Genomic DNA, 26,660 nt, shown 5'->3' on the forward strand with positions numbered 1-26,660 from the left:
ATGTTGTAATTGAGCACTGAGTAGACAGAGTTATGAGGAGGAGAAAAAAAGGTTGTGTTGAGGAAGAATGGGGCAAATTGAAGTCAGAGACCGTTGAGGCATCTTCCGTGTGAGCAGTCACTAAGCAGTCACCGCTGCTCCCTGGCGTTTCTTTGCCTCCTGCTGCTCAGAGCTCCCTGTGTGTGCACGGGCTGCTCAGAGGCAGAGTGGCTTGTTTCTTCTTCTTGCTTCTGGGGCTTCTTGGATGGGTTGTGTCCACCGGGGGAGCAGATGGGTGAATCCACAGCCCAGTCACCCTTGGCCAATCGGAGGATTTCCTATCAAGCCTTACTTTGCTTGTTGGAAAATCGGGCCTGTGTCTCCCTACTTCTGGGTGTCATCGTGGGAGGATTCAGGAGGCAACGGCTGTGATGGGGCTTTGCCAACTGTCCCGTACTCCACGGGGGTCGGCAATCAGGGGGCCGTGACTCTGCAGTGCTGCTTTCTTCACAGAGTGGCGTAGGCTGTTGATTAGATGTCAGCCACTGCTCAGAGTTCTTTTTTTTTAAGATTTTTAAGTTATGGACAGTGAGAGGGAGAGACAGAGAGAAAGGTCTTCCTTCCGTTGGTTCACTCCCCAAATGGCTGCAATGGCCGGAGCTGCGCCGATCCGAAGCCAGGAGCCAGGTGCTTCTTCCGGGTCTCCCACGTGGGTGCAGGGGCCCAAGCACTTGGGGCTTCTTCCACTGCTTTCCCAGGCCACAGCAGAGAGCTGGTTTGGAAGAGGAGCAGCTAGGACTAACCAGCGCTCATATGGGATGCCAGCGCCGCAGGCGGAGGATTAACCTTCTGTGCCACAGCGCCAGCCCCAATTTATTGATTTATTTAAGAGGCAGAGTTACAGACAGAGAGAGGGAGAGACAGACAGAAAGGTCTTCTATCTGCTGGTTCACTGCCAATATGGCCGCATTGTTTGGAGATGGGCTGATCTGAAGCCAGGAGCCAGGAGCCAGGAGCTTCTTTCTGGTCTATGTGAGTACAGGGGCCCAAGTACTTGGGCCATCTTCCACTGCTTTCCCAGTCCATTAGCGAAGATCTAGATTGGAAGAGGAGCAGCCAGGACTTGAAGCAGTGACCATATGGGATGCTGGCACTGCAGTGGAGGCTTAACCTACTACACCACAGCACCGGCCCCCAGAGTTCTTACCTTAATTCATCTAAGACCTTCCAGAGGTAAAATCAGGATTTCAACACAGGATGGTCTCACATCAGTGTCTGCACTCTTAACATGTATATCACATCCAATAACATACTTAGGACTGAAGCAATGTCATTATTGCTTTTCAGATAGTTGATACATACTCTGGTGTAGTGTGATCCAACAGAGGCAGAGGTCATACTGGGGGTGCTTACGTCCTCATCTTGGCTTCCCGATTCCTCTTACTGGTCATAATGACCCTGAGAGTGTCAAACCCCAGTTCTCTGTGCCTGAGCCACCCTCATTCAAGCATCTGCCACTCTTGCCTGAATTATTGCTATTTGGTCTCAAATTGTGTAGAACAGAACCAAGTGCTTATTCTTTTTTCCCCAGTCTATTGCAACCTGATATTTTTGTTTAAAAAAGAGAAAAATCCAACTTGGAAGTAGCTGCAGTGTCAACTGACTTCAAAATGTTAAAAACTTTCCAAACATTTCCTCTCAATTTCTGTATGTGCTGTAGAGGGTAACAAACAATTTGAAGGCCAGCTCTGGTCCACAGCCCATGGTTTAAATAGCACTGCCCAAACGATCTCCTTACTTTCACTCCTGCCCCCTGTAAACCAGGTACCACAAAGCAGCAGATTTATTCTTTAAACATACGAATAAAAGCCACTTCATTGTCTGCTACACCTTCCAGTAGTTTCCCATTGCACTGAAAATGAAGTCCAGATATTTACCATGGCCTGCAAGGTCCCAGGTCTGCTGGCCCTGCCTGTGTCTACCCACTCCAATCTCTCCTTTGTCCATTGATTTTCTCTGATGCAATTGGAATGCAGGGCCTTGGGCAAAAGTAAGTTCAAATAGAGAACACATAATGATCTGGGATGTGAGCTACACTTTGTTCTGTCCTTTCCTTTCATCTACTATTCAAGCATGGACAAACACTTCCATACTTTTTCTCTTCCTATTACTTTCAGGATAGGCAAGGTGGTCAAAACCAAGTCCTAGAAAAGATATGGGAACAAATCTACCTATATAATATAACCTTTTGCCCCTTTGTGGAGCTCAACCTAAAGATACCTGTTTTCTGTTCATGCCTCTTACCTACCTTTTAGACTGTTTGTTTCCTTCCTCCAAAAATGGGTCTGTTGTGAACCAAAATTGCTGAATCTAAATGCTTTTTTTTTTTTTTTTAAAGATTTTATTGATTTATTTGAGAGGTGGAGTTACAGACAAAGGGAAAAACAGAGAGAAAGATCTTCCATTCTCTGGTTCATTCCCCAAATTGCTGCAGTGGCCAGAGCTGGGTCAATCCGAAGTCAGGAGCCAGGAACTTCTTCTGGGTCTCCTACGTGAGTGCAGGGGCCCAAGCACTTGGGTCATCTTCCACTGCTTTCTCAGGCCATAAGCAGAGAGCTGGATTGAAAGAGGAACAGATGGGACATGAACTGGTGCCCATAAGGGATGCCGATGCCACAGGCGGAGGCTTAGACTATTACACCACAGTGCTAGCTAAATGCTCTTGAGAATGAAGAATAAAACACTGGTAGTGTGATTGTTGTTACTCTTGATTGGAAAGCATTGGTGGGGAGCGTAACTACCATTGCTGAATTAATTGTTAAAAGAATGGAAGGTGAAACACACATCTTAGTGAAACACACATCTTAGTGAAACAATTTCCTGGTTGGTCTGGCCTTGGCCTTGATGTTTGCTACTCAGGGAGCCTCTTGTGTGGAGGCCACCAGGAATCTCTCCCAACCCATCATTGCACTGTACTGTAGCTATGGATGAGATGGAATAGCTACATATAAAAGGGCTCATTGAGCCTCAGAGAGTCACAGTTCTAGGAAACTGACTACCCAATGTCTTCCTTGACTTTTTCATCCATTGTCTACACCAGTGATTTCCAGAATTTCGGAAGAGGGTTTCATTTTTTTGTTAATTAATTGTCATGAAAATGGCAAAAGTTCTTGAATTTTAGTGGTAAGAAATATAAATTCAATAGATCTGGGAACATGATAGCAAAGTATCCTGGGAGATTTGGAGGTAATGATTCAAGCACCTTACCTTGAAAAGGTTAAATTATCTTTTCTGTGTGGTGATATTTCTATTATGTGCCAATTGGACTGAGTTTTAAAGAAATCCTGTTTCTGTCCAGGATGGAGTAATAGGGTCATATTTACTCTTTTGCCTGAAACAGCCAAGATAATCAAATAGGGCTGGCGCTGTGGCTTAACAGGCTAATCCTCCACCTTGCGGCGCCGGCACACCGGGTTCTAGTCCCGGTTGGGGCGCCGGACTCTATCCCGGTTGCCCCTCTTCCAGGCCAGCTCTCTGCTATGGCCCGGGAAGGCAGTGGAGGATGGCCCAGGTGCTTGGACCCTGCACCTGCATGGGAAACCAGGAGAAGCACCTGGCTCCTGGCTTCGGATCAGCGCGATGCGCCGGCCACAGCGGCCATTGGAGAGTGAACCAACGGCAAAACGGAAGACCTTTCTCTCTCTTTCTCTCTCTCTCTCTCACTATCCACTCTGCCTGTCAAAAAAAAAAAAAAAAAGATAAATAAAATATGTGAAACAATGGTTTTCAAAGCACTAAATGTGAGGCAATGCAGGGCAGCAATGTCTAAGTAATGGGAAATAAAAAGATGTGTGTACTTTGATGCTCCAGTTACTGCCTGGAGAGAGTTTCTAGGTTGTGATGTGGGGAACAGAACCCAGGTAGAATTTGGAGTCTTTGTGTTGAGGACAGGTGAGAAGAGCCTGGGGAACCAAAGTGGGTAGAATTCATAGGACAGAGTACCAGAAACCAGAGGGTTGCATAGGAAGGGAAGGCTCTGAATACCTGCAGAGGAGCACCCCAAAGATTTGGCATCATACTGATTAGTGCTTGTCTATGAGGGAGCTATGTGAAGCTGGGAGCTGGGTTTGGGAGATGCTATGGGTTAAATGTGTCTCCAGATGAATCCTCAAATTCGTATGTTAATGGTATTTGGAGCAGGAGCTTTTGGAGCTCATTAGCGTTAGATGAGCTCATGAGGGTGGGGCTGCAGGATGTCATTTGTAGCTGTATACAAACAGGAGGAGAGACCTGAGCTGACCCATGCTTGCTCTGTCTCACCATGCGGTGCCCTCTGCTGTAGCATGATGCAGTAAGAAGGCCCTCACCAGATGCTGAGCAAATACTAGTACCACGCACTTGGAATCCCAGCCTCTAGAACTGTGAGAAATGCATTTGTTTTCTTTACAAATTACCTAGTCTCAGGTCTTCAGTTATAGCAACATAACATGGACTTATATAGGGGATAACATAACAGGGTTTGGTGCTTAGAGGGCTGGAAATTTTCCTGGACCTTCCCATCTAGACTGGAAAATCCATAATTTATGGGGCATTAGGTAGAAGATCTTGCCTTAGTAGTGGGGAATAATTAGTCCTAGACTGAGTACTGCTCCAAATGTGCCTAAGAAATAATAAAAAATCAATTTCCGAAAGGATCAAGCTGCCTCCAAGTCACTTAACCTCAGGACAGAGCTCAAGAATATTTATAGGAATAGAAAAATATCCAGTGCCCAATTAAGGTAAAATCCACAACGTCTGGAACCCTCATATAGTAAAGTCATTGTGTTTGACATGCAAATGCACTCTTCCTGACTGCCTTGGAAGTAGACTAACGTGCATATTTTTGGTACCACTGAAGAATCAAACAGTTGAGTGCAGCATTTTGTACATAACAAGCCAGGGGCTGCCAAGCCACAGTCTGTGTTGATATTTACCTTGGCTTCAGAGATAGCAGTTCCTCTTTGACGTCCGTTACTGTTTTTGAAAATATTTTCCCTGTGTTTGATACCTCCACCCTCCCCATTGGGTTATGGCAAAATGAACTCAGCTAAGGTTTTGGCCAAGTATTTCAGTGTATCCTGAGGGGGTGGAGCTAGGAGCAGGGAGTGATGGTGGAAGGTGGGTGAAGTGGGAATGATTTTTCTGAGGCCAATGGATGACTCCGGATCAAAGACCTTACAGAGCAGTAAGGACCAAACTAGGGAGACCATGATCTGTGACAGGCCTAAGGGGCCTGGCTAAGCCATGGTCCAGAATCAGAAGCCTTTGAAACCCAACAGGAATCTATAGGGAGCAAAGTCTTCTTCGGATTGTGGCATAAGGCTGAAGAGCTGGAGCTTGTTCATTGTCAGAGGGGGTGTCAGAACCAGGTCTATCAGGATCGTGTGTGACTTAGGAGGCCCCAGGCTGAACTTCACACCTTGAGCCTGAATTGTCTCTTCTTTCTAAGATTTGGACAGTTTTAGGCATAGAAAGCCAAGACACCCTGGAAAAGAAAAAAAAAAAAAAGGAGAAGACCTAAATGAAAGATCTCTGCGAGTGAGATCCCAGTGGAAAGAACGGGGCCATCAAAGATGGAGGTACCTTTCTCTGAAGGGAGGAGAGAACTTACACTTTGACTATGACCCTGTGGGAATAAGATCAAAGTCGGCAAACCCTAAAGGCTTCCATAGCCTTGGCAACTCATGACTAGAGCCTAGGGAGATTACTGACGCCATGAACAGGAGTGTCAAATTGTTAAGTCAGCAACAGGAGTCACTGTGTACTTACATCCCATGTGGGATCTGTCCTTAATGTGTTGTCTAATGTGCAGTGATGCTATAACTAGTACTCAAACAGTATTTTTACACTTTGTGTTTCTGTGTGGGTGTAAACTGATGAAATCTTTACTTAGTATATACTGAATCAATCTTCTGTATATAAAGATAATTGAAAATGAAAAAAAAAACCTGGTGTTAAATTGGAAATGGCATAGAAAATTAATTAATTTTTTTAAAAAAATATCATGTAGGATCTCTGTCTTTAATGTGCTGTACACTGTTATTTAATGCTATAACTAGTACTCCAACAGTATTTTTTTCACTTTGTGTTGCTATGTGAGGGCAAACTGTTGAAATCTTTACTTAATATATACTAAACTGATCCTCTGTATATAAAGAGAATTGAAAATGAATCTTGATGTGAATGGAAGGGGAGAGGGTGCGGGAGGGGGGAGGGTTGTGGGTGGGAGGGAAGTTATGGCGGGGGGGGGGAGCCATTGTAATCCATAAGCTGTACTTTGGAAGTTTATATTCATTAAATAAAAGTTTAAAAAAAATATAAATGCCTAAAAAAAAAAAGATTTGGACAGTTTTTAATTTGGTGGCGATGCCTGTTTCTCTGATCCACCCAATACCTCCCTGGAATCTTCTGGCTGTCTCTAGTTAGACGAAACTTTGCTGCCAGAAAAAGCATGTTTTCTTCAAATTGGCAGGTGTGGGGCTCCTGAATCTGCTTCTCCATTCTGCCTCTACAAGTTATGTGGCTTCTCTTCCAACAACGTATGTGTCTCTTGGCTGTTGGAAAAAAGTCAGTTTCTTGAAACATTATAGACCAGATGAACTTGTAGGAAAGCTCCTACCTGAAGATGATGACCAGGTATTACTATTCAGTATTTGACAGAAATTTTACTTTCTTTGGGAGATGATGTTGGGACTAATGAATGGATCAGTCTTTGGGAAAACTGAACGTTAGTGTATATCTTAAAGGAAGGGATCTTAGAAATCACTTTCTTACCCAGAAGAGGCTTTCCACTAGTGGTCATGAGACGCTTTACCACCATGCCCAGTGGTGACTGTTGTATGTATTAAGTGACTGCATCTGGGCTGTAGGGGTGTAGGAGAGATGCTGGTTAGCACTCTTGTGATCACTATGATGGTTTTTGTGGCCAGAAAAGTTCTCTTATGCTATTTTTTTTTTTTTGGGACAGGCAGAGTGGACAGTGAGAGAGAGAGAGACAGAGAGAAAGGTCTTCCTTTTTTCGTTGGGTCACCCTCCAATGGCCGCTGCGGCCGGTGCACCGCGCTGATCCGAAGCCAGGAGCCAGATGTTTCTCCTGGTTTCCCATGCAGGTGCAGGGCCCAAGCACCTGGGCCATGCTCCACTGCACTCCCGGGCCACAACAGAGAGCTGGACAGGAAGAGGAGTGACTAGGACAGAATCCAGTGCCCCAACCAGCACTAGAACCCGGGGTGCCAGCGCCACAGGTGGAGGATTAGCCTATTGAGCCATGGCGCTGGCACTCTTATGCTATTGATTAATAATAACAACACTGAGCAGTACATGGAGCGTGTTTATCACTTTAATTTCCTTAAAATCATCAGAGCACAGGTGAGAGACTACCTTCTGTACTCCAGGACATACCTAGGGCCATCAGCCTACTACAAAGACCCAATCTAGGGCAAGATCATGCTTTCTGGAAAGAGATGCAGTGAAAAGTTGACATACTATATGTTAATTGTGACAAATGTCCTGGTTTACTTTTGGCTTTATATTTACTTATATTTTGTGGTGATAATGAGTAAGAGAGGGTGGAGTGAGTAGATGAAACAGCTTTTATGCCCTGTTAAGAGGCTGCTTTCTCATTGGTTCTCGATTGCAACTGAATTCTTCTAAAAGAAAATAATATGCTTGGCAATGTGAATCTATTGAAGGCAAAGTCAAGAGCATTTTACCTTACCCCAGTCTCTGTTTGCATTTCCATTTCACTGCTTTTTATCTCTTTCCTGTGTTCTTATTCCATTCTTCTCCAAACCCGTCCTTGCCCGTCTGTGAACAATTCTCTCCAAATCCTCATTACACAGAAATTGCACAGGATTCAGGAGAAGCTATGATGGGATATTTTCCCTCCTTGTTCCCATGGATCTTGTATGAGATTATAAATAAAACTTAAACACTACTCTTTTTTTATTATTAAACTTTTATTTAATGAATATAAATTTCCAAAGTACAGCTTATGGGTTACAATGGCTTCCCCCCTCCCAAAACTTCCCTCACACCCACAACCCTCCCCTTTCCCGCTCCCTCTCCCCTTCCATTCACATCATGATTCATTTTCAATTCTCTTTATATACAGAAGATCAGTTTAGTATATATTAGGTAAAGATTTCAACAGTTTGCCCCCATATAGCAACACAAAGTGAAAAAAAATACTGTTGGAGTACTAGTTATAGCATTAAATAACAGTGTACAGCACATTAAAGACAGAAATCCTACATAATATTTTTTTTTTAAAAAATTAATTAATTTTCTATGCCATTTCCAATTTAACACCAGGAGTTTTTTTTTTTTTCATTTCCAATTATCTTTATATACAGAAGATCGATTCAGTATATAATTAGTAAAGAACTCATCAGTTTGTATCCACGCAGAAACACAAAGTGTAAAAATACTGTTTGAGTACTAGTTATAGCATCACTGCACATTAGACAACACATTAAGGACAGATCCCACATGGGATGTAAGTACACAGTGACTCCTGTTGCTGACTTAACAATTTGACACTCCTGTTCATGGCGTCAGTAATCTCCCTAGGCTCTAGTCATGAGTTGCCAAGGCTATGGAAGCCTTTAGAGTTCGCTGACTTTGATCTTATTCCCACAGGGTCATAGTCAAAGTGGAAGTTCTCTCCTCCCTTCAGAGAAAGGTACCTCCTTCTTTGATGGCCCCATTCTTTCCACTGAGATCTCACTCGCAGAGATCTTTCATTTAGGTCTTCTTCTTTTTTTCTTTTCCATGGTATCTTGGCTTTCCATGCCTACAATACTCTCATGGGCTCTTCAGCCAGTTCCGAATGCCTTAAGGGCTGATTCTGAGGCCAGAGTGTTGTTTAGGACATCTGCCATTCTATGAGTCTGCTGTGTATCCCGCTTCCCATGTTGGATCTTTCTCTCCCTTTTTGATTCTATCAGTTAGTATTAGCAGACACTTGTCTTGTTTGTGTGATCCCTTTGACTCTTAGACCTATCAGAGCCGTCAATTGTGAACTGAAATTGATCACTTGGACTAGTGAGATGGCATTGGTACATGCCACCTTGATGGGATTGTATTGGAATCCCCTGGCACATTTCTAACTCCACCATTTGGGGCAAGTCTGATTGAGCATGTCCCAAATTGTACATCTCCTCCCTCTCTTTTTCCACTCTTAAATTTAACAGGGATCACTTTTCAGTTAAAATTTAAACACCTAAGAATAATTGTGTGTTAATTACAGAGTTCAACCACTAATACTAGAACAACAACAACAACAACAACAAATACTAAAAAGGATAAAGTATTACATTGTACATCTAGAGTCAGGACAAGAGCTGATCAGGTCATTGTTTCTTATTGTGTCCATTTCACTTCAACAGGTTTCCCCTTTGGTGCTCAGTTGTCGCTGATCAGGGAAAACAAATGATATTTGTCTCTTTGGGACTGGCTTAATTCACTCAGCATGATGTTTTCCAGATTCCTCCATCTTATTGCAAATGACCGGGTTTCATTGTTTCTTACTGCTGTATAGTATTCTATGGAGTACATGTCCCATAATTTCTTTAACCAGTCTACTGTTGATGGGCATTTGGGTTGGTTCCAGGTCTTAGCTATTGTGAATTGAGCTGCAATAAACATTAATGTGCAGATGGCTTTTTGTTTGCCAAATTAATTTCCTTTGGGTAAATTCCAAGGAGTGGGATGGCTGGGTTGTATGGTAGGGCTATATTCAGGTTTCTGAGGAATCTCCAGACTGACTTCCATAGTGGCTTAACCAGTTTGCATTCCCACTAACAGTGGGTTAGTGTCCCTTTTTCCCCACATCCTCTCCAGCATCTATTGTTGGTAGATTTCTGAATGTGAGCCATTCTCACCGGGGTGAGGTGGAACCTCATTGTGGTTTTGATTTGCATTTCCCTGATTGCTCATGATCTTGAACATTTTTTCGTGTGTCTGTTGGCCATTTGGATTTCCTCTTTCAAAAAATGTCTATTGAGGTCCTTGGCCCATCTCTTAAGTGGGTTGTTTGTTAAACACTACTCTTGACATCCATCTTCAATTTTCCTTAAATGAAGAGAAGCCATTTTCCCTATAATGTCTTGAAAGAAGTAGTTTTTGAAAATTAGGGATGGAAAGAGATCAACTGAAGGTATATTTTGATTTTTTCACTGGCATGAAATTAGTCCTTGTGAAAAAAAAATATTGGGGGCTGTTATTGGAAAAGCAACGACTCCTATCTCCAGAGGACATGGGCCTACCTTTTGTGGAGAAGAGCATGGACTCTCACTATCAGTCTAATAAATCTTTGAATTTTCTTTATAGTGCATTATCAATCACTAATGGTGCTGAATCATGAGGTTTATTGTCAGATTTGGGGATGGAATATATTTTTTTAAGATTTTATTTATTTATTTGAAAGGTAGAGTTACAGAGAGAGAGAGACAGAGAAAGATCTTCCATCCGCTGGTTCACTCCCCAAGTGGCCACAATGGCCAGAGTTGGGCATATCTGAAGCCAGGAGCTAGGAGCTTCCTTGGGGTCTCCCATGCGGGTGCAGCGGCCCAAGCACTTGGGCCATCTTACACTGCCTTCCCAGGCCATAGCAGAGAGCTGGATCTGAAGTGGAGCAGCCGGGACTCGAACTGGTGCCCATATGGGATGTGGGTACTGCAGGTGGAGGATTAACCTACTGCACCACAGTGCCAGCCCTGGGATGGAATATTACTGATGAGGAACTTGGGGTAAGCCCTGAAAAGGCAAATTGTCAGGAAGATTCACAGAGTTGAATGGTTATCATTCTTTCACTGTCGATACATCATCACTGTACTCTTCCATGCTTAGTTAACACATGACACTTGAAACATCCTTTCCCCAAACCAAAGTTCAGCCTTCTGCAGTTTAAACCAACTGCTCAAGGATTATTTGAGCATGTAAACAGATCTTTACTTTTGCAAGGTGCAATTTGAGGAGTAATTCACCATGGGTGGAGCATTTCCATGGTGAATAAAGAAATGAGAATAAAGATGGATAAACGTATCTGCTGGTGTTCTGAGTCCAGCTGGAGAAAGGTTGAGCAGGTTTGCTAATGTTATCTGAACATCTTACCCTTGAAGAAAGGGCCACGGCAGCAGTGACTGAAGAGAGCTGTTCTTGTGCAGTTTCCTTTCAGGAAAGACTGTAGTTTAACTGGCCTTCTCTGTTTGGGGCTTCCCTCCACCCCAGTCCAGGCACCATCATTAGCATTTCTAAAATCACATTATTAGAGGAACTATCTGATTTAGAAGATAAGCAGATTTTGACTGAGCTTGTGGGTGATGGTAGTAGTGGTAGTGGAAGTGGTAGTGGTGTGGTCTTCTGGTGAGTTCCACTGAGACCCTTAGTGGCATGACGGGGAAGGCTAGTTCGGAAGCAAAAAGAGGAAGAATGAAGTGATCGGGCCAAGTCTTCTAAAAATTTTTATTGTTGAAGCCTGCTAAGACTCATTTTGCTCTGGTCCCCACTAACTATGTTGCTGGTTCTGTCTTCTTGTCTTTAGGTCTCTAATGTAACAAATATGAGAAAATAGAATCAAAGGCCTTCCTCCAAGTTTATGTAGTCAGATGAGTACCTCATGAAACTGCTGCCCATTCTCTTGTCTTCATTGACTTAGTGTTTAATCTCCTTTAATAAACAGTTTTCAGGGGTCTCTTTTACCCTTCTAGAACAACTTGCATACAAATTTAGAGACTGTAGTGATTCAGTTCTTGGTGACAGGTGGTACTTTTGTTCTTTGAAAAGATTTTTCTAAACATTTTTGGCTTATCTTGTACTGTAGTAACAACCTGACATTTCGTAGGTGCAATCTACACTCAGTCAGCAGATATTATTTCTTAACAAGAACCAAGAAATAGACTTGTTGATTGATAGGCCCAAATTGCCAAAACCAGGACAAATGACTGTGAATATTCATTCCTGAATTTTCTTAATCTCCAGAGATGTGGTTCAGGAGAGGGATATCTTATTTATTAACTGCTCTCCATAGGGAGGTTGGAAAGGTGGATGCTTTGGTAGGTTGGCCCAGGTGAGTGAAGAAAAGTCTTGGGTGAGCCTGTTTCCTGTAAGAACCTTCTACCTTTACCACGCACACACATTGGACACTTAGCTGGCTGGGTGAACATTTTCATAGAAATGATTCATCAGGAGACAGACTTGGAAAAAGAGGGAATAAGTGAACATAGATTCTGAACAGTGATTGGAGAAACACCTGCTCAGGGTGACTCAGTGGGGTCTCCCTGTTTATAAGTGTCTTCTGGTAAGCTTGGAAGCATGACCAGCGAGTTGACAGTCAGACTTGTGTGTCTGACAACATTAATTATAGGGTGCTATGGGACAGGTTTCTGTAACTTGGGTGGAGGTGGAGGCAATTGGCAGTGAGTACAATGCCCAGGGAGAAACATGTGAGTGGGTGGAAGAAAAGATATTTCCCTGGAGCTTATGCAAGGCTGGTGCTGGTGAAATATACTTTTCTTGAGCATTAAGCAGCATCTGCCAGGATAGGTAGCTACTGAGTAGCACATCTGTGGTACTGTCTTGGGTAAAGGTAAAAGTGTGGTAAGTTTTAACATAATACTATGTTTTCTTATTAGTTGATTTTGGCATGCATGTGTTGTTGTGTATGTGTGTGTGTATGTGTGTGTGCATGCACAAAACCTGAGTGTAAGTTGCTAAGCTTCAGGCTGATGATTTATTTCAGAAAATTTTCAACATTAACTAAGAAACAAAGGCTCAACTTTAGTCGTTCCTTTCTTAGCTCTGCTGCTCTGATTCTAAGGTGCTTGATCTACTGAGACCAAAGATGATGAATCACTCAGAAGGGAGAAGTGGACCAAATCACACGAAGGTTAGTTTACCATTATGATGTGGAAGGTGCGAGAACTTTTGATTCATATAAACCTAGTTTAAATTCTGACTCAGTGTATATTTATGCCTTTTGCAAGTGACTTAATCTCTCAGCTCTTTAGTTTTCTTGCTTGTGAATTGGGTGTAATAATACCAGCTTCCTGGGGTGATGAGAACTTTATGATGTAGTTAGTGAAGAGTCTTGTGCCATGTCTGTCACAGGGTAGAAATGCAATAAATGTTGGTAACTCTACTTTATCATTCTTACCCTGAACCTCATCCCCAGCATCGGAACTGTGGCTGCCATTCCTGGCTTCCATAATTAAAAGTGTTTCCCTGGCCTGCTTCTGGAAGACTACGGCTGACTGAGGCAAAGCTAAAGTTAGTCTAATCCTAATGATTCTGTATATATTTCATTTTATATGAGGATTTAGTGGTGTGGTTTGATAGGCAGAGTAGATGTTGAAGGTAGGTGTCTTCAGTGTTGACTTTTACCTAACTTGATTCCCGTGACATTTTCTCCCTTGTGGGACCTTCAGGAATGTGGCAGCTGAAGCCTGCCATTCACTCTTTCCATCCATTCACCCATCTAACACTTACATACTGTACCACTTAGTATGCACCATACACAGTTCTAAGAGGTAAAGATAAGTAGTGAAAAAAAAAAAAAGTCCTGCATTCACGGGGCAGTATTCATAGAGCATTTGTGCTAGGGAAGAGGGAATGCAATGCACAAAATAAGACAGGAAATACCTAAATTGAAATCATTTTACATACAAACATATTTACATAAACAAAAGTATTTTAACAGGGGACATATTATGGAGAAAATGGAACAGAAAAAGGGGATAGGGTATTGGAGCAGTTTTGAACGGGGTGGTGAAAGAGGGCGTCGTTCAGAAGGTAACAACTGAACATAGGTAGCTCTTAGAGGAAAGAAGGTGGACGAGCAATTCAGGCAGGAGGAGGTGCAGGTGCAGAGGTCCTAAGGTCGGGGCAAGACTGGTGTGTTCAAGGAGAAGCAGGAAGGCTAGTGTGGTTGGTAGGGAGGGAGCTGTTGAGAGGAGAGCATGAAGAGAGGAGGTTTGCAAAGTGATAGGGCTGGCTTGTGCAGGTAATATGGGCTCTTTTGAGGACTTGGGTCTGACTTGCATCCAATAGGATGACACTAGCTCCTGTGTTGAGAATAGTCTGTGAGGGGCAAGGGCAGCAGCAGAGAGCCTGGGTAGGAGACCATCAGGATAGTCCAAGCCTGAATTGGAGTGGCAGCTGTGGAGGTGGTGAGAAGTGGTCAGCTTCTGAGCATACTTTGGAAGCAGAGCCCATAGGAATTCCTGGTGGATTGAATGTGGGAAGTGAAATGCAGAAGTCAAGGACGACTAACATGTTTGTTGTAACTGGGAGGATGAAATTGTCATAGAGTGGGGATGATGGTGGTAGGGCAGACCTGGGGGCAGGATGCTGGGGCTCTGTTTTGGGCAGTTTTGAGTGAGATGTGTGTTAGCTATCTGGGTGGAGAAGTGGGGTGGGCAGTTGGATGCAGGAGTGTAGAGTGTAGGGGAAAGAGCTGGGTTGAAGGTAAACACTGGGAGTCATGGGCAGAAGGCGCACAATTTAGAGCCATGAAATAGGATGACATCTCCAGTATCGAGGGAAGACAGAAAAGTGTTCTAAACACTGAGCCTAGGAAATCCCAATTTTAAGAAGCTGGGAGATTAGGAGACACCAGAAAAGGAGGTCAAGACAGTGAAGAGGGGAAACAAAGGGAGAATATTTTTCAGGAAGGTGGGGGTGATCAGCTCTGTGTGTGCTTGTTGCTTGATGAGATGAAGACAGAGTTGGCCACTGTGTTTAGCAAGGTGGGGAGCTTGGGGTGACCTTGATGAGACAGCAAGAATCCTGTAGGACCCCTAAAGAAGGGACAGAATGAGACAGGGCCAGGTGCAGGTAGAGACTTAAATTGTTGCCAGCTTTTCCCCATCTCCAATCTAGAAGATTCAAGCCCTTTGGCTTCCCATTTTTCTTCTTCATCTTTATTTTTTGTTGTCACTCTATCTCTGTGAGCAATTTTAAAATTTTTGGGGAGGTGGGTTGAACAAACAAGCAACCTGGGATGTTCTCCGGGTTCTGATGGAGTCCAGGTTCTGTTACTGTTTCCCTGTGTGTCTGGAGATAGAAATGTGGCCACATTCCTTGTCTTGTGGGGGATTCTCCCTGGCATAGCCGTGCACATGGCCTGAAAATGGAAGATACAGCTTCTGCTGGGAGGATGCCCTCAGGGTATGATCACAGCAGTGTGGGGATGGGGGGCTAGTGAGACCCCCAAGAAGAACTATGTTAGCATCTGTCTCTTTCTGACTCAGAGGCGAGCAAATAGAACTCTTGAAATTGAGATAAGTCAGGGGGATTTCAGAAAAGAACAACAGAGTGGACATGACGAAGGTGCAGGGAGGAAAAAACCCCCACAGTGTGTAGGAAGCCCCTCCCCCACCTCCTGGCGCAGCAGCTGCCCTGGGGCCGAGAGGTCCCGGTAGGCACGCACGTAGGCACCAGGGACTGACCTACATTTCAAAAGGGCTTGTGGAATTTGGCAGATCTTCCAGGGAGGCTCTTTTCTGGGCTGAGACCAGTGGATGACTCAGCTGGCTTAGGCATAACTGTTTTTCTTGCGGCAAGAGGAGAGCCCCTCCTGGATGCAGTTTGCAGACACTGCCTTATTGTTATTACCAACCAGTCTCGCCTGTTGCCTTTCCCTCCTCTCTCATGTTTATTCATGGCGGCCTCCCCATTTTTGTGCAGCGTGATGTGATCCCTTATGAAGCTGGGCCTCTGCTTCTAGTTTTGTCCCTGCTCCCTTGGAAGAGCAAGTGGGCACAGACTGCCAACCTCACTTCGTTCCTTCGCACAGAAGCAGCCTTGGCCTTTACCGCTTCCTGTCTCATGATAGTGGGTGCAGAGTCATCACCAGAAAAATCTCTCACATTCCCTCTCTTGGTCTGGGAGGTGAAGGAACAAGGATGTAAATCAAGAGCATGATAACACGCTTGGCAGGTTGGGACCTGGAAGCAACCATTGCAGTTTCAGGTTGGGGGGGTGGTCACATCCAGAACACAGCTGAGTCTTCCTTGGCCTATGCTGGAGGCTGAGTGGGTGGAAGACTCGTTAGCTCTCGGGAAGGGAGCTATCTGTTTCCAGAACTCCTTTAGAAGCTGCGAGCTGAGTTGAGTGAGTCTTGCTCTGCACCAGCTGTTGCTGCCTTTTCATTTGGGACTTAGTAGCGCTAAGTTCCTTTTGCCATGTGCTGGGCTCTCTGCTGGCAGTGTGGATGGATGAAGCCCAAGTGATGTCTGCATCTCTGGCTGAAGTGGGGTGTGGTAGGGATTAGCTTCAGTTTCCCTGTTTTGCCCCACCTTGCCAGGGCTTAATTGGATCTCAGAGGTAGTGTCTCCTTTGCTAGGCTGGTAGTAGAGCCACATCAGCTCCAGCAGGAACACACACAGCCTGGGGCTGTCATTGTGTGTTACTTTGTGCCAGCTGGGGCTAGCCTGCCCACTGAGGCTCTAGGAAGAGAGGAACACCAGCCAGAGCTGCTGTGTCGGGTGGGACTGGCCTGGTGTCTGCTCGGATGGCTAGAGCCTCCTTGCCACATTCAGCTCCTGCCCCTGGGCCCCAGGATAGCTCTGGACTTACCTGTTGTGCTTGTGAAGGGTGTTTTTGACCATGCTGGGAGGTGTTTATTGTTGAGTAGGCATTTTGCAGAAGCTATGCTTTGTGAATACCCCAAGTTTCTTCTCAGGTCGCATTATGGTTTTCCACTGATGTCCCTGCCCAGCCCTGTCCAGCACTGAGTGCAGCTTTATTCTTGAGAGACAAAGGCAAATTGTGGCAGAAGAGTAAATGAGATGGTGGTGATGGGCCTAGCTCCTCTGACAGTACCAGTCCACTCCCATACCTTCTTGGTTATCTGGGAGGTTCTAAGGACTAATTCTCCCTGGACCAGACTCTTTTGAGAAGGGAGGTGCCTGGCAGTGGTTTGGGGCCTCCGCTGATCTGTTTATCATGGCTGTTTGAGAGATGGCAGTGTTGTTCTCTTGATTTGCTTATTTTTTCAAGAGGACTTTTTTCTTGAGTGCCTTATTCTTGTACATTTTGTTATTTATTTATTTCTTTTAAAGATTTATTTATTTATTTGAAAGGCAGAGATACAGAGAGAGAGAAGGAGAGAGAGAGAGAGAGAGAGAGAGAGAGAGAGATCTTCCATCTGCCAGTTCACTCCCCAAGTTGCTATAATAGTGGGAGTGGGGCCAAGCCAGAGCCAGGAGCCAGGAGCCAGGAGCTTCTTCTGGGTCTCTCCCACATGGGTGCAGAGGCCCAAGGACTTGAGCCATCTTCCTCTACTTTCCCAGGCTCATTAGCAAGGAGCTAGATTGGAAGTGGAGTAGTCGGGACTTGAACTGGAGCCCCTATGGGATGCTGGCACTGTATGTGGAGGCTTAACTTTATACATCACAGTGCCAGCCCCTATTTATTTATTTTTAATGGTACAAGGCCTGGGCATTCCATCTTCCATATGAATGTACAAAAGTACTCACACAAGTAGGCTGACCTTGGCCCATACTTCTATTTGTGAGGTTCCATTTTTGCAAGACTCTTGAACCAGACCCTGGCTGCTGTCACATCCACTAACCTCCATCTACTTTGCTGTGTCAGAATGAAATCCTTTTTAAAATCCTAACTCCCTGGTGCTGCTTGTTTATTTCGTGTAGTCTAACTCAGGGCCTCTTAGCCTGCTTCATGCCACAGTCATTATGCTATTTATACTGTTTATGTAGATGAGAGAGCTCTTTCCTGGGGCAATAGGCCAGTGAGGTCTGGCTATCACCATCTGTGGCTCTTCTCATCATCACCTGTCTATTTTGAGGGCTCTGGCACACCTGTACGCAACAGGGGCACATAAAGGTACTTCAGCAAAGGTTAGAAGTGCTAGCCTAAGACCTCGCATAAACCCAATTTCAAGGTGCAACCAGGAGTCCCATCTATAGACATCTTTCAGGGTGATCCCTTAGGGTGAATATACTTGCCCAGGATGTTGTGAGTTAGAGAAGAGAAAGTTCCCATGGTGTGGGGTCATGCCCATTACTCGGTGCAGTCTGTCATCACCTTCTGGGTGGGGAAGCAGACGGATGCTAACTCTGCGTGTCCCCTGCCCCTTCCAGCCAGCATGACCAAGTTCCTTTGCTCTCTGGCCACACTGTAATGCTTAGAACTGCTTATTCCTCCCCTCCCACGTTCCAATATCTTTCACATGACTTCTACATATTCTTGACCTGCCAACTTTGCTACATCCTTTGCATATCTTAGATTATCACTTCTTAGGAAATGGGTAAGAGGTGTCATGTGGTGTTTTGTTGGTGCTACAGCTTGGGATGCAGTGACCCACACCTGAACAAGGTATACTCTAGTCCGCCTTTAATCCTTTGGATTGTGTGGTACTGGATGGTGTTTAGATTTGAACAGAGCTATGAGCATGTACATTAGTCCATCTGTCCATCTATTCATTCATTCATTTACTTGTCTGACAATCCCAGTCAAGAGTTGCTGGGTGCTGGAGATGTAAAGATAAGATCCATAGTCCCTTGCCTTCAGCTAGACAGTGATGGCACATAGGAGAAAATCCTTGGGGTTGTGTTGGAGACGTAGAAAAAGCAAGACTCTTTCCCTTGAGGAGTGGATCAGAGGAAATTCCTTTGCTGAGATGAGATGACTCCTGCGTTGATGTTTTCTTCCTTTATTTTTGAACTGAGTTATGTAGGATACATGTTAATTTGGTGACAGAGGGAAGCAGTTCAGGTGGTGTGGCAACTTCTGGTCTAGGGAAGTCTGCTAGGGAACTTGGAATGTTTGGGGAATTCCAAGTGCCACTGTTTTGTTTGTTGGGGCAGCAGCAAAAGAGATAAGGATCACTAGAGGAGGGAGAGGAGATTCCTGCATCCTACAGTGGTCACTATGGGAAGAATCACTATATCCCTAAAGTTGTATTTATGAAAAGCATGAAGTTTGTATTCCTCAAATTAAAGGGTTTTTTTGGGGTGGGGAGAAGGAGACACTTCTAGAAGGAGGGTACCTGTGGGATTCAAAACAATCTTCTAGGAACCCCAGAATGTATCACCTGGAGGAGAGACCTAGGGACAGTTTGGCTTGACTACACTTGTTACGATTTCTGAGTTAAGAAGAGTTAGGATAGGGAAGATTGCCCCACCATCTTGCTCCTTTCACTGAAACAAGAATGCAGTCTTGGGAAAGTCACATGATATTTCCAAACCAGTGTCCTCATTGACAAAGTTGGTTCTAATAATACTTGACTCACCAGAATTGATGCAAGAATTAAATTATGTAGTTTACCAATAGATGAATCTAACATCATAATTACTCAACAGATATTTCTGTTTCCACTCCATTTATGTTGTTTTCTCTTCTTCTTTTCCTTCTTTCTTCCCTTCCTGTTCCCTTTTATATTAACTGACTCTTTGTTAAGTGGGTAGTATATGTCAGGTATCCTGTAAGATCTATTTTGTTCAACATGGTAGCCACAAGCCTTAGGCTGAACACTAAAAAATGGCTAGTCCCAATTAAGATGTGATATTCATGTAAAATATACACAGAAGCTGAGGTAGTTGACAGTCTGCCTTGTCCAAAACCCTTTTTTCCCAGGGCATGCCTTCCTTAGAGCAGGAGATGACCTGGGTCTGTGAAAGCATTTCCTGTAGACAGCCATTCTTTGATGGGTTTTTAAGGTAGTTTTCAGTTGATGGCTGGTGAGCTCTGTTTTCTTCCTATTGACATCCTTATGAATGACAAAGTCTTGCTTTTCAGTTCCTAATCTGTAGTCTTATTTTCCACAACAGTTTGGAAATATTGACTTAGCAGGAAAAAAAAGAAAAGGAGTACAGTCTGTATTAATTTTTTTCTGTTGATCATGTGTTTCAAAGATAAAATTTGGGGTGTATTTGGTTAAATAGAATATATCAGTAAGCTCAGTTTCACCAGTTTCTCATTTTTGAAAATGTGGCTATGTAAAATTTCACATTATGTATATAGCTTGCTTTTTATTTCTGTTGGGCAGCACTGTGCTGGCTGCTGGCTACTCAAAGGTGAGAAGGATCACTGACCTCATGGAGCTTTCAGTCTAGTGTGGGAAGATAGAAAAACAACAGTAGAAAGACACTGAAAAACAAGTTAAGAAACCCAACGTGTATACATTACATATCATAATGCATACCATGAGGACAGGTGTCTGGGGCGAGGAACATGGGGTGACCTAATTTCTATTTCTGGACAAGGAAGGCCTCTTTGAGGAGGACACATTTGTGCTGAGCCTTGTTGGAGGAACTCAGCCACAGTTTCCGGGCAAAACTGTAGACAGTGTTCTAGGCGGAAGAGGCAGCCTGCCAGTGAGTATTTACTGAGGCTACCCAACACCGAACCCATGGTCAGCAAGGGGGAATGACTCTGGGGCTGACAAACCCAAGAACTGATTCCTTGGAGTTGGGAGCCTACGGAGGGGGTAGGCCTGAGAGGCACGTACCTGAGGGTGCAGACACGGGGCCAGTCTCAGCCCTGGGAGCTCCTTTCCTCCTTTCTACCCCTTGCCCCAGAGCCATCACTGACCACAGCCTTGACCCCGTGGGTCCCCAGAGCCACCAGTCTGTCCTCCCTTCATGGTTGGTAGTAAGTAACATGCTCATTTGTCACTTTCTTCCCTGTTCCCATCGCCTTGTTCTGACTCAGACTCATTGCCTCAGCAAGAAGCGTCTGCAAGAGCCTGTTAACTAGTTTCCTTGCCTCGAGCCTCTTTCTCCCTTTCATGGCTGCCAAATTAGTCTTCCTAAAATGCCATTTAGACGTGGAACTTCCTTGCTCCAGAGCTTTTACTAGCACCCTGCTGCGGGCAGGAAGGAGTTTGCTGGGAGCTGCTGTTGCTCTCTCTTCTCACCCTTTACTGTTCACTCTATGGTTTGCAGAGAAGCACAGCCAACTGCTTTAGTTGACAGGTAGGGGTCTTGAAAGTCCAACTGTAGCCATTTTCCCATCTTCCTGCTGAGCCTTGTGTCATCCTTGGGGCCAGGCCAGTTGGAGTCCTTTCTGTCCTTCAAATGCTAAGGGGTACTCTCTCCCGGGGAATAGGGAAAGCATGTTAGCAAGAACTCAAGTTCTGGGGTCAGTCAGACCAGGTTCAAATCCCAGCTCTTCTATTAAACGGGCTGTGGGCACTTTTTTTTTTTTTTTTTTTGACAGGCAGAGTGGATAGTGAGAAAGAGAGAAAGAGAGAGAGAGAAAGGTCTTCCTTTTTGCCGTTGGTTCACCCTCCAATGGCCGCTGTGGCCGGTGCATCGCGCTGATCTGAAGCCAGGAGCCAGGTACTTCTCCTGGTCTCCCATGCGGGTGCAGGGCCCAAGCACTTGGGCCATCCTCCCTGCCTTCCCGGGCCATAGCAGAGAGCTGGCCTGGAAGAGGGGCAACCGGGATAGAATCCGGCGCCCCAACCGGGACTAGAACCCGGTGTGCCAGCGCCGCAAGGCAGAGGATTAGCCTGTTAAGCCACGGCGCCGGCCTGTGGGCACTTTTTAAAGTCAGTTATTTATCTTTCCTAAACCTTAATTTCCTCATCTGTTCATATCAGGAGGCTAACCATATTTTGTACCCTCCCTAGGGTAGGGTGAATAAGATGAGATAACTCTGTGTAATCATTTCGTAACTACTTCACAGTGAGTTCTTAATCCACAGCCATTGTTGAAACCAATGGGAAGCTATATACATATTGTTTAATAGAGTTGTCACCAAGGACTCTGGCCTTGCCTTCGTTTTGGATTCCCAGTGTCAGTTACCAGTCTCCTTCTCTCTGGCAATGTGGGCTGTGGGCTGCCTTTTGTGTAGTGGTGGTGGTGATCAGAAACTGCATGGGAATATTGAATTGTGGTATCATACACTGGTTGGGACTGCCATGTACCGTCCAGGGTAGGGTCCTAGAGATCCCTCAGGGTGTCCAAAGTAGATTGAAAGGAAGTAGTCAAAAATCTCCTTGACCTTTGTGGGGTCCCTTAGTTCCCTTGTGCATCACCTCTACCACCACCACCACAAAGTCTTGTTATTAGTGATCTGTCATTTGCCTTTGCCATTCTTGATCAAATGTCTTTTTCTTTGCTTTATATCTGCCAATGAGGGTGTAATTAAAGTGGGGGACACATGAAACCTCGAGCTCTGGTGCACCTCAACTCTTCTTCCTGTGTTCCTAATCGTACTTCGCATAGTCCTTTCTTGGATTCAACAGGTGAGGTCATGAACTTGAAAGTGTTAAAAGTCCCACCCAAATTAAAGGTGCTCTTATCAGCCAGTTATTCTGCATTTTGTTATTTTTTGTTTGTTTATTTTGCTGGAACTTTATATCAGGCCCTTTGTTAGAATGAAGTGGCACCTTGAACTATTTTATTTATTTATTTATTTATTTATTTTAAAGATTTTATTTATTTGAAAGTCAGAGTTACACACAGAGAGAGGAGAAACAGAGAGAGAGAGAGAGAGAGAGAGAGAGAGAGGTCTTCCATCCACTGGTTTACTCCCCAGTTGGCTTCAACAGCTGGAGCTGTGCTGATCCAAAGCCAGGAGCCAGGAGCTTCTCCCGGTCTTCCCATGCAGGTGCAGGGGCCCAAGGATTTGGTCCATCTTCTATTGCTTTCCCAGACCATAGCAGAGAGCTGGATTGGAAGAGGAGCAGCCGGGACTAGAAGGCAGCACCATATGGGATGCCGGCACTGCAGGCCGGGGCTTTAACCCACTGCACCACAGCGCAGGCCCGGTGAACTGTTCTTTTAGATAGCACTGTGAGTAGACTTGGGACAAGTTTGTTACAAAGAGCTCTGTTATTTTAGATGGAAAAATATAAAGACATCCTCTGCCAAAAAGGCTATATTTTTGTTCTCCCTCCTCCACCTCCCCAGAAAGTACAGTCGGTTTTGGATTGCAGTAACTTGTCAGAATTCAAAAACAGTAAGCTACAGACCTGATCCAGATTTCCCTAATGATTAGGCAGGGTCTTCTTCAAACTGGGAAGTGGGAAGAAGGCTTTAGGTCAAAGTTGACTTTTGTATTTGCAGTCACTGGCAGAAAGTGAGTTAAATCTGCTTGGAATAGTGTTTGTAGATCAAGATATAAAAGTGCATATCATCTACTTATATCAATATTTAAAAATATGCATAGGTTGATAAATACATAAATATATTTTAGAATTATGAGGTATAGACTTTGGGGGGCATGATTTACATCAAAAATCACTGAGCAAGAGACATAATCTTCTTTTCTGTTATCTCTTTGGGAGATGGACATGTGCAGTAGTCAACAAGAGAAGAATAAAATGCCTGGCCCACTAGGGCCACTGTTGTGGCATAGTAGGTAAATCATTGGCCTGTGATGCCGGCATCCCATATGTGCACTGGTTCTAGTCCTGGCTGCTCCACTTCCAATCCAGCTCCCTGTTAATGATCTGGGAAAAGCAGCAGAAAATGGCCCAAGTACTTGTGTCCCTGCCACCCACAAGGGAGACAGAGAGAGAGAGAGCTCTTGGCTCCTGGCTTCAGTCTGGCTCAGCCTTGGCCGTTGTGGCCACATGGGGAGTGAACCAGTGGGTGGAAGGTCTCTCTCTATGTAATTTTGACTTTAAAATAAATAGATAATCTTTAAAAAAGAATGCCTGGTCCAGAGTCAGTGCACAATAAATATTTGTGAAGTGAGACTAAATAAAAATCAATATAAAAATAAGGTTTCAGTAATTCCTTTAAGGAGATAAAGACTGTCAATAAATTACTGCAGTATTTGATGACAGGAAGAGAAAAAACACCAACAGTAATTCAGATGATGTTTCATATTCTAGGTCCTCTGTCTATATTTTTTAAATGTGTTGAAAGGAACAACAGGTTAATCACGTGTGATCGCCCTTAGGATAGTTCTTTTTACTTTGGAACCCAGTTCTTTGGTGTCTTACTATATTTTCTCAGAACCAGCAAAGAATCAGTAAATCAGTAGCTCTGGTATTGGAATGTGAGGAGATTGGAGGAAACATTGGGGGAAGCAATGGATACTTCCAACTTTATAAAAAGTAAGAAAGACCCGTTTTTAACATCAGAGGATTTTCATGATCCTTTCCGATTCCATCCTACAATTTATGTGTCTGTGGCCATACTTGTAGTATCTGTTGGTAGAGGGAAAAAAAGACATATCCATACAAATGCACTTAGCTTCTTGCAATGGAACCTTGGCTCAGGGATGTTCAACCCACATAGTGGGGCAACTGACCTTTTACATCAAATTTCTAATAGTATAAAAGAAGCACAGGGGGCACCTCTTGTTTAAAATAGACTGCATAGAATTCAGGAAGGCACAGGATGTTCAGATAGACATTTAGAACTAGAAGTCACAACCAAGTCAGCTCAGGACTCTAGCTAGGAGACACTGAACATTGCTTGAGAAAACTCTACCCTGGGCTGTTGCAATGTTCATTGCCTCATGGAAATCCCTTCATAGGTTGCCAGATAAAATACAGGATGTTCAATGATGTTTCAGTTTCAAATAAACAAAGCATGCTTTATGCAATATGCAGTATGCTTATATGAAATTCAGATTTCATTAGATGTCCTGTTGCTTTGTTGTTGTGCCAAATGTGGCCACTTTATACTTTCAGATTTATCAAATACTGCAATATCAAATGCAGTGGTATCAAATACTGAAGAGCAGTAACTGAAAACATGGGTGACGTTCCTGCACAGCTTTCAACACAGATCACTGACACATTTTGGGGGGCCTTGCAGATCTCTGTCAAAGGCTATAAGGCTTTGTGTCATGACCTGTAAACCTGACCTTCTGTGAGAAGGGGGCATAATCAAAGATGGTCATTTCTTTGGGCTGAACTAATAACTTAAATCTGGTTGAATCTGGGGAGGAGAAGGAGGAAGGCAACTTCAATTCATGCAGATCTCTCATTTTCCCGTATAAGACTTAGATCATTTTCCATGTAGCATACCAGGCTATAAAATTCTCTACCTTTTCTTGTCTGAACTTGAATTAAGGGAGACTGCAATTCACATGCCTGTCTTTGTCTCATTTGTATTTTCCACATTGTTTCTCTCTCTCTCTCTATATATATATATATACACACACACACGCACATGTATATGCATATATACATACACGCATATGCATATATATGTAATATATATACACTAGAATAAAAAAATGGCATTGAACTATTTTTCTCACTAATTTATAAGTGGAATAACCTGGAATCTTTGATTCTGATTGTAAAAATCAATGAATTTGTTACAGAATCATGCAGAATGTTGTGAGAAAGCCAAAGAAACAATCTTTTCTAATGAGTATTCATATGAAAATTATATCACAACAGGGTGGGTCTGTGTAAAAAGATGAACTTCATAATAGTTCATAAATGTCAGGGAGTGTCCACTTGGAAAGAAAGCACTGTAAAGTAAGCTCCTATTTGTTGGATGGGTTTTTCTTTCTTACCTGGAATAGAAATTTTGAAGATTCATTTTCTGAAGTTCTATTGTAGTGAATGCTAATGTTTCCATTCCCCCTCCCCCACCATCGACTTCAAGTTCTATGGAGGGCATTTAGAATCAGAGGTTTTGAAGAAATTAAAAAAAAATAAAGTGAAATGTTGTGGGCTCTAACACTTAACAGAAGAAAATAAAGGCTAGGAGGGTAGAATATGAGGTTGAGAAGCATTGCTTTATCCTATTCTTGCTTTCATAGAGCTATTATCTAGTCCCATATTTCACATTGCTCTGATTCATCCACCAAACATTTTTAAATGTAAGCTTGGTACTTGGATGAGTAAGGAGCTCCTGGCTGGTGGGAAGAAGTGGAGAGTAAATGAGGTCACCTCAACATGGAGTGCTGGGCGGGGGGGTGCTGTGTGTTGAAGGGATATGCGGGTGCTGTGGAGTTGGAGATGAGAGTCTATATCAGACTGGAAATTTAAGATCAAGGAAAAAGTTTCCCCCAAGACCAGGCCTTTTGACTTGAACCACTCCCTTGGGAGTCTTAGGATCACAGTCTGGGATTTCTTAGGACAGTCTTGGTTTCTGATGCGATGTTCTTCTGTCAGATCCTTTATAGAAAAACCCAGATCTATGCTTCTTGACTCTTTCAATTTCTTTTATGCTTCACAACTTTTTAAAGGAAAATTTCAAGCACATACACAAATAGAGAGAATAGTATAATGTATTCATTGCTTAGTTTCAACAGAAACTACTAACAATACTAGTTTGGTTTTATCTACCCATCCACTTCTCCCTTCCCCCAGATAATTTTTATATAATTTAAGGTTCTCCAAAGAAACATATCTGAAAGGATAGATGTGTGTATATTCTTGACTTATGATGGATCCACTTACAATTTTTTGACTTTACAATGATGTGAAAGTGACGTGCACCCAGTAGAAACTGTACTTTGAGTTTTGACTGCTTTCTGGCTTAGCAATGACCACCAATACTCTACAGTCTATTGTGTTGTTAGCTCTAATATTTGGTAGGTTAGGTGTGTGGGGGTTTGTATGTGGTTTATGTTTCCAGGGTTCAGGTGTTGGAAACTTGGTCCTAAGTGTGGTGATGTTGTGAGGCAATGGAACTTTTAAGAGGCAGAGCCTAATATGGGGTCATTAGATCATTGAGGGTACTGCCCTTAGA

The 26,660-nt window shown here is 43.8% G+C and overlaps 1 protein-coding gene across 3 annotated transcripts in view; it reads left to right on the forward strand.

Moving 5' to 3' along the window:
* The window catches only part of TMEM45A (transmembrane protein 45A), a 98,373-nt gene that overhangs the window by 16,054 nt on the left and 55,659 nt on the right, over window positions 1-26,660 (forward strand). The window contains exon 2 of one of the 3 annotated variants that reach the window (XM_062176321.1): window positions 12,818-12,907. The exons of 1 other annotated variant lie outside the window; for it this stretch is intronic. In XM_062176321.1, the coding sequence (XP_062032305.1) occupies window positions 12,863-12,907 (45 nt within the window). In that variant the 5' untranslated portion in view covers window positions 12,818-12,862. The remainder of the gene's footprint in view (window positions 1-12,817; window positions 12,908-26,660) is intronic. One more of the 3 variants, XM_062176330.1, reaches the window with a different exon arrangement.

Source organism: Lepus europaeus, chromosome 2 (assembly GCF_033115175.1).
Source record: "Lepus europaeus isolate LE1 chromosome 2, mLepTim1.pri, whole genome shotgun sequence".
Taxonomy (NCBI): Eukaryota; Metazoa; Chordata; class Mammalia; order Lagomorpha; family Leporidae; genus Lepus; species Lepus europaeus.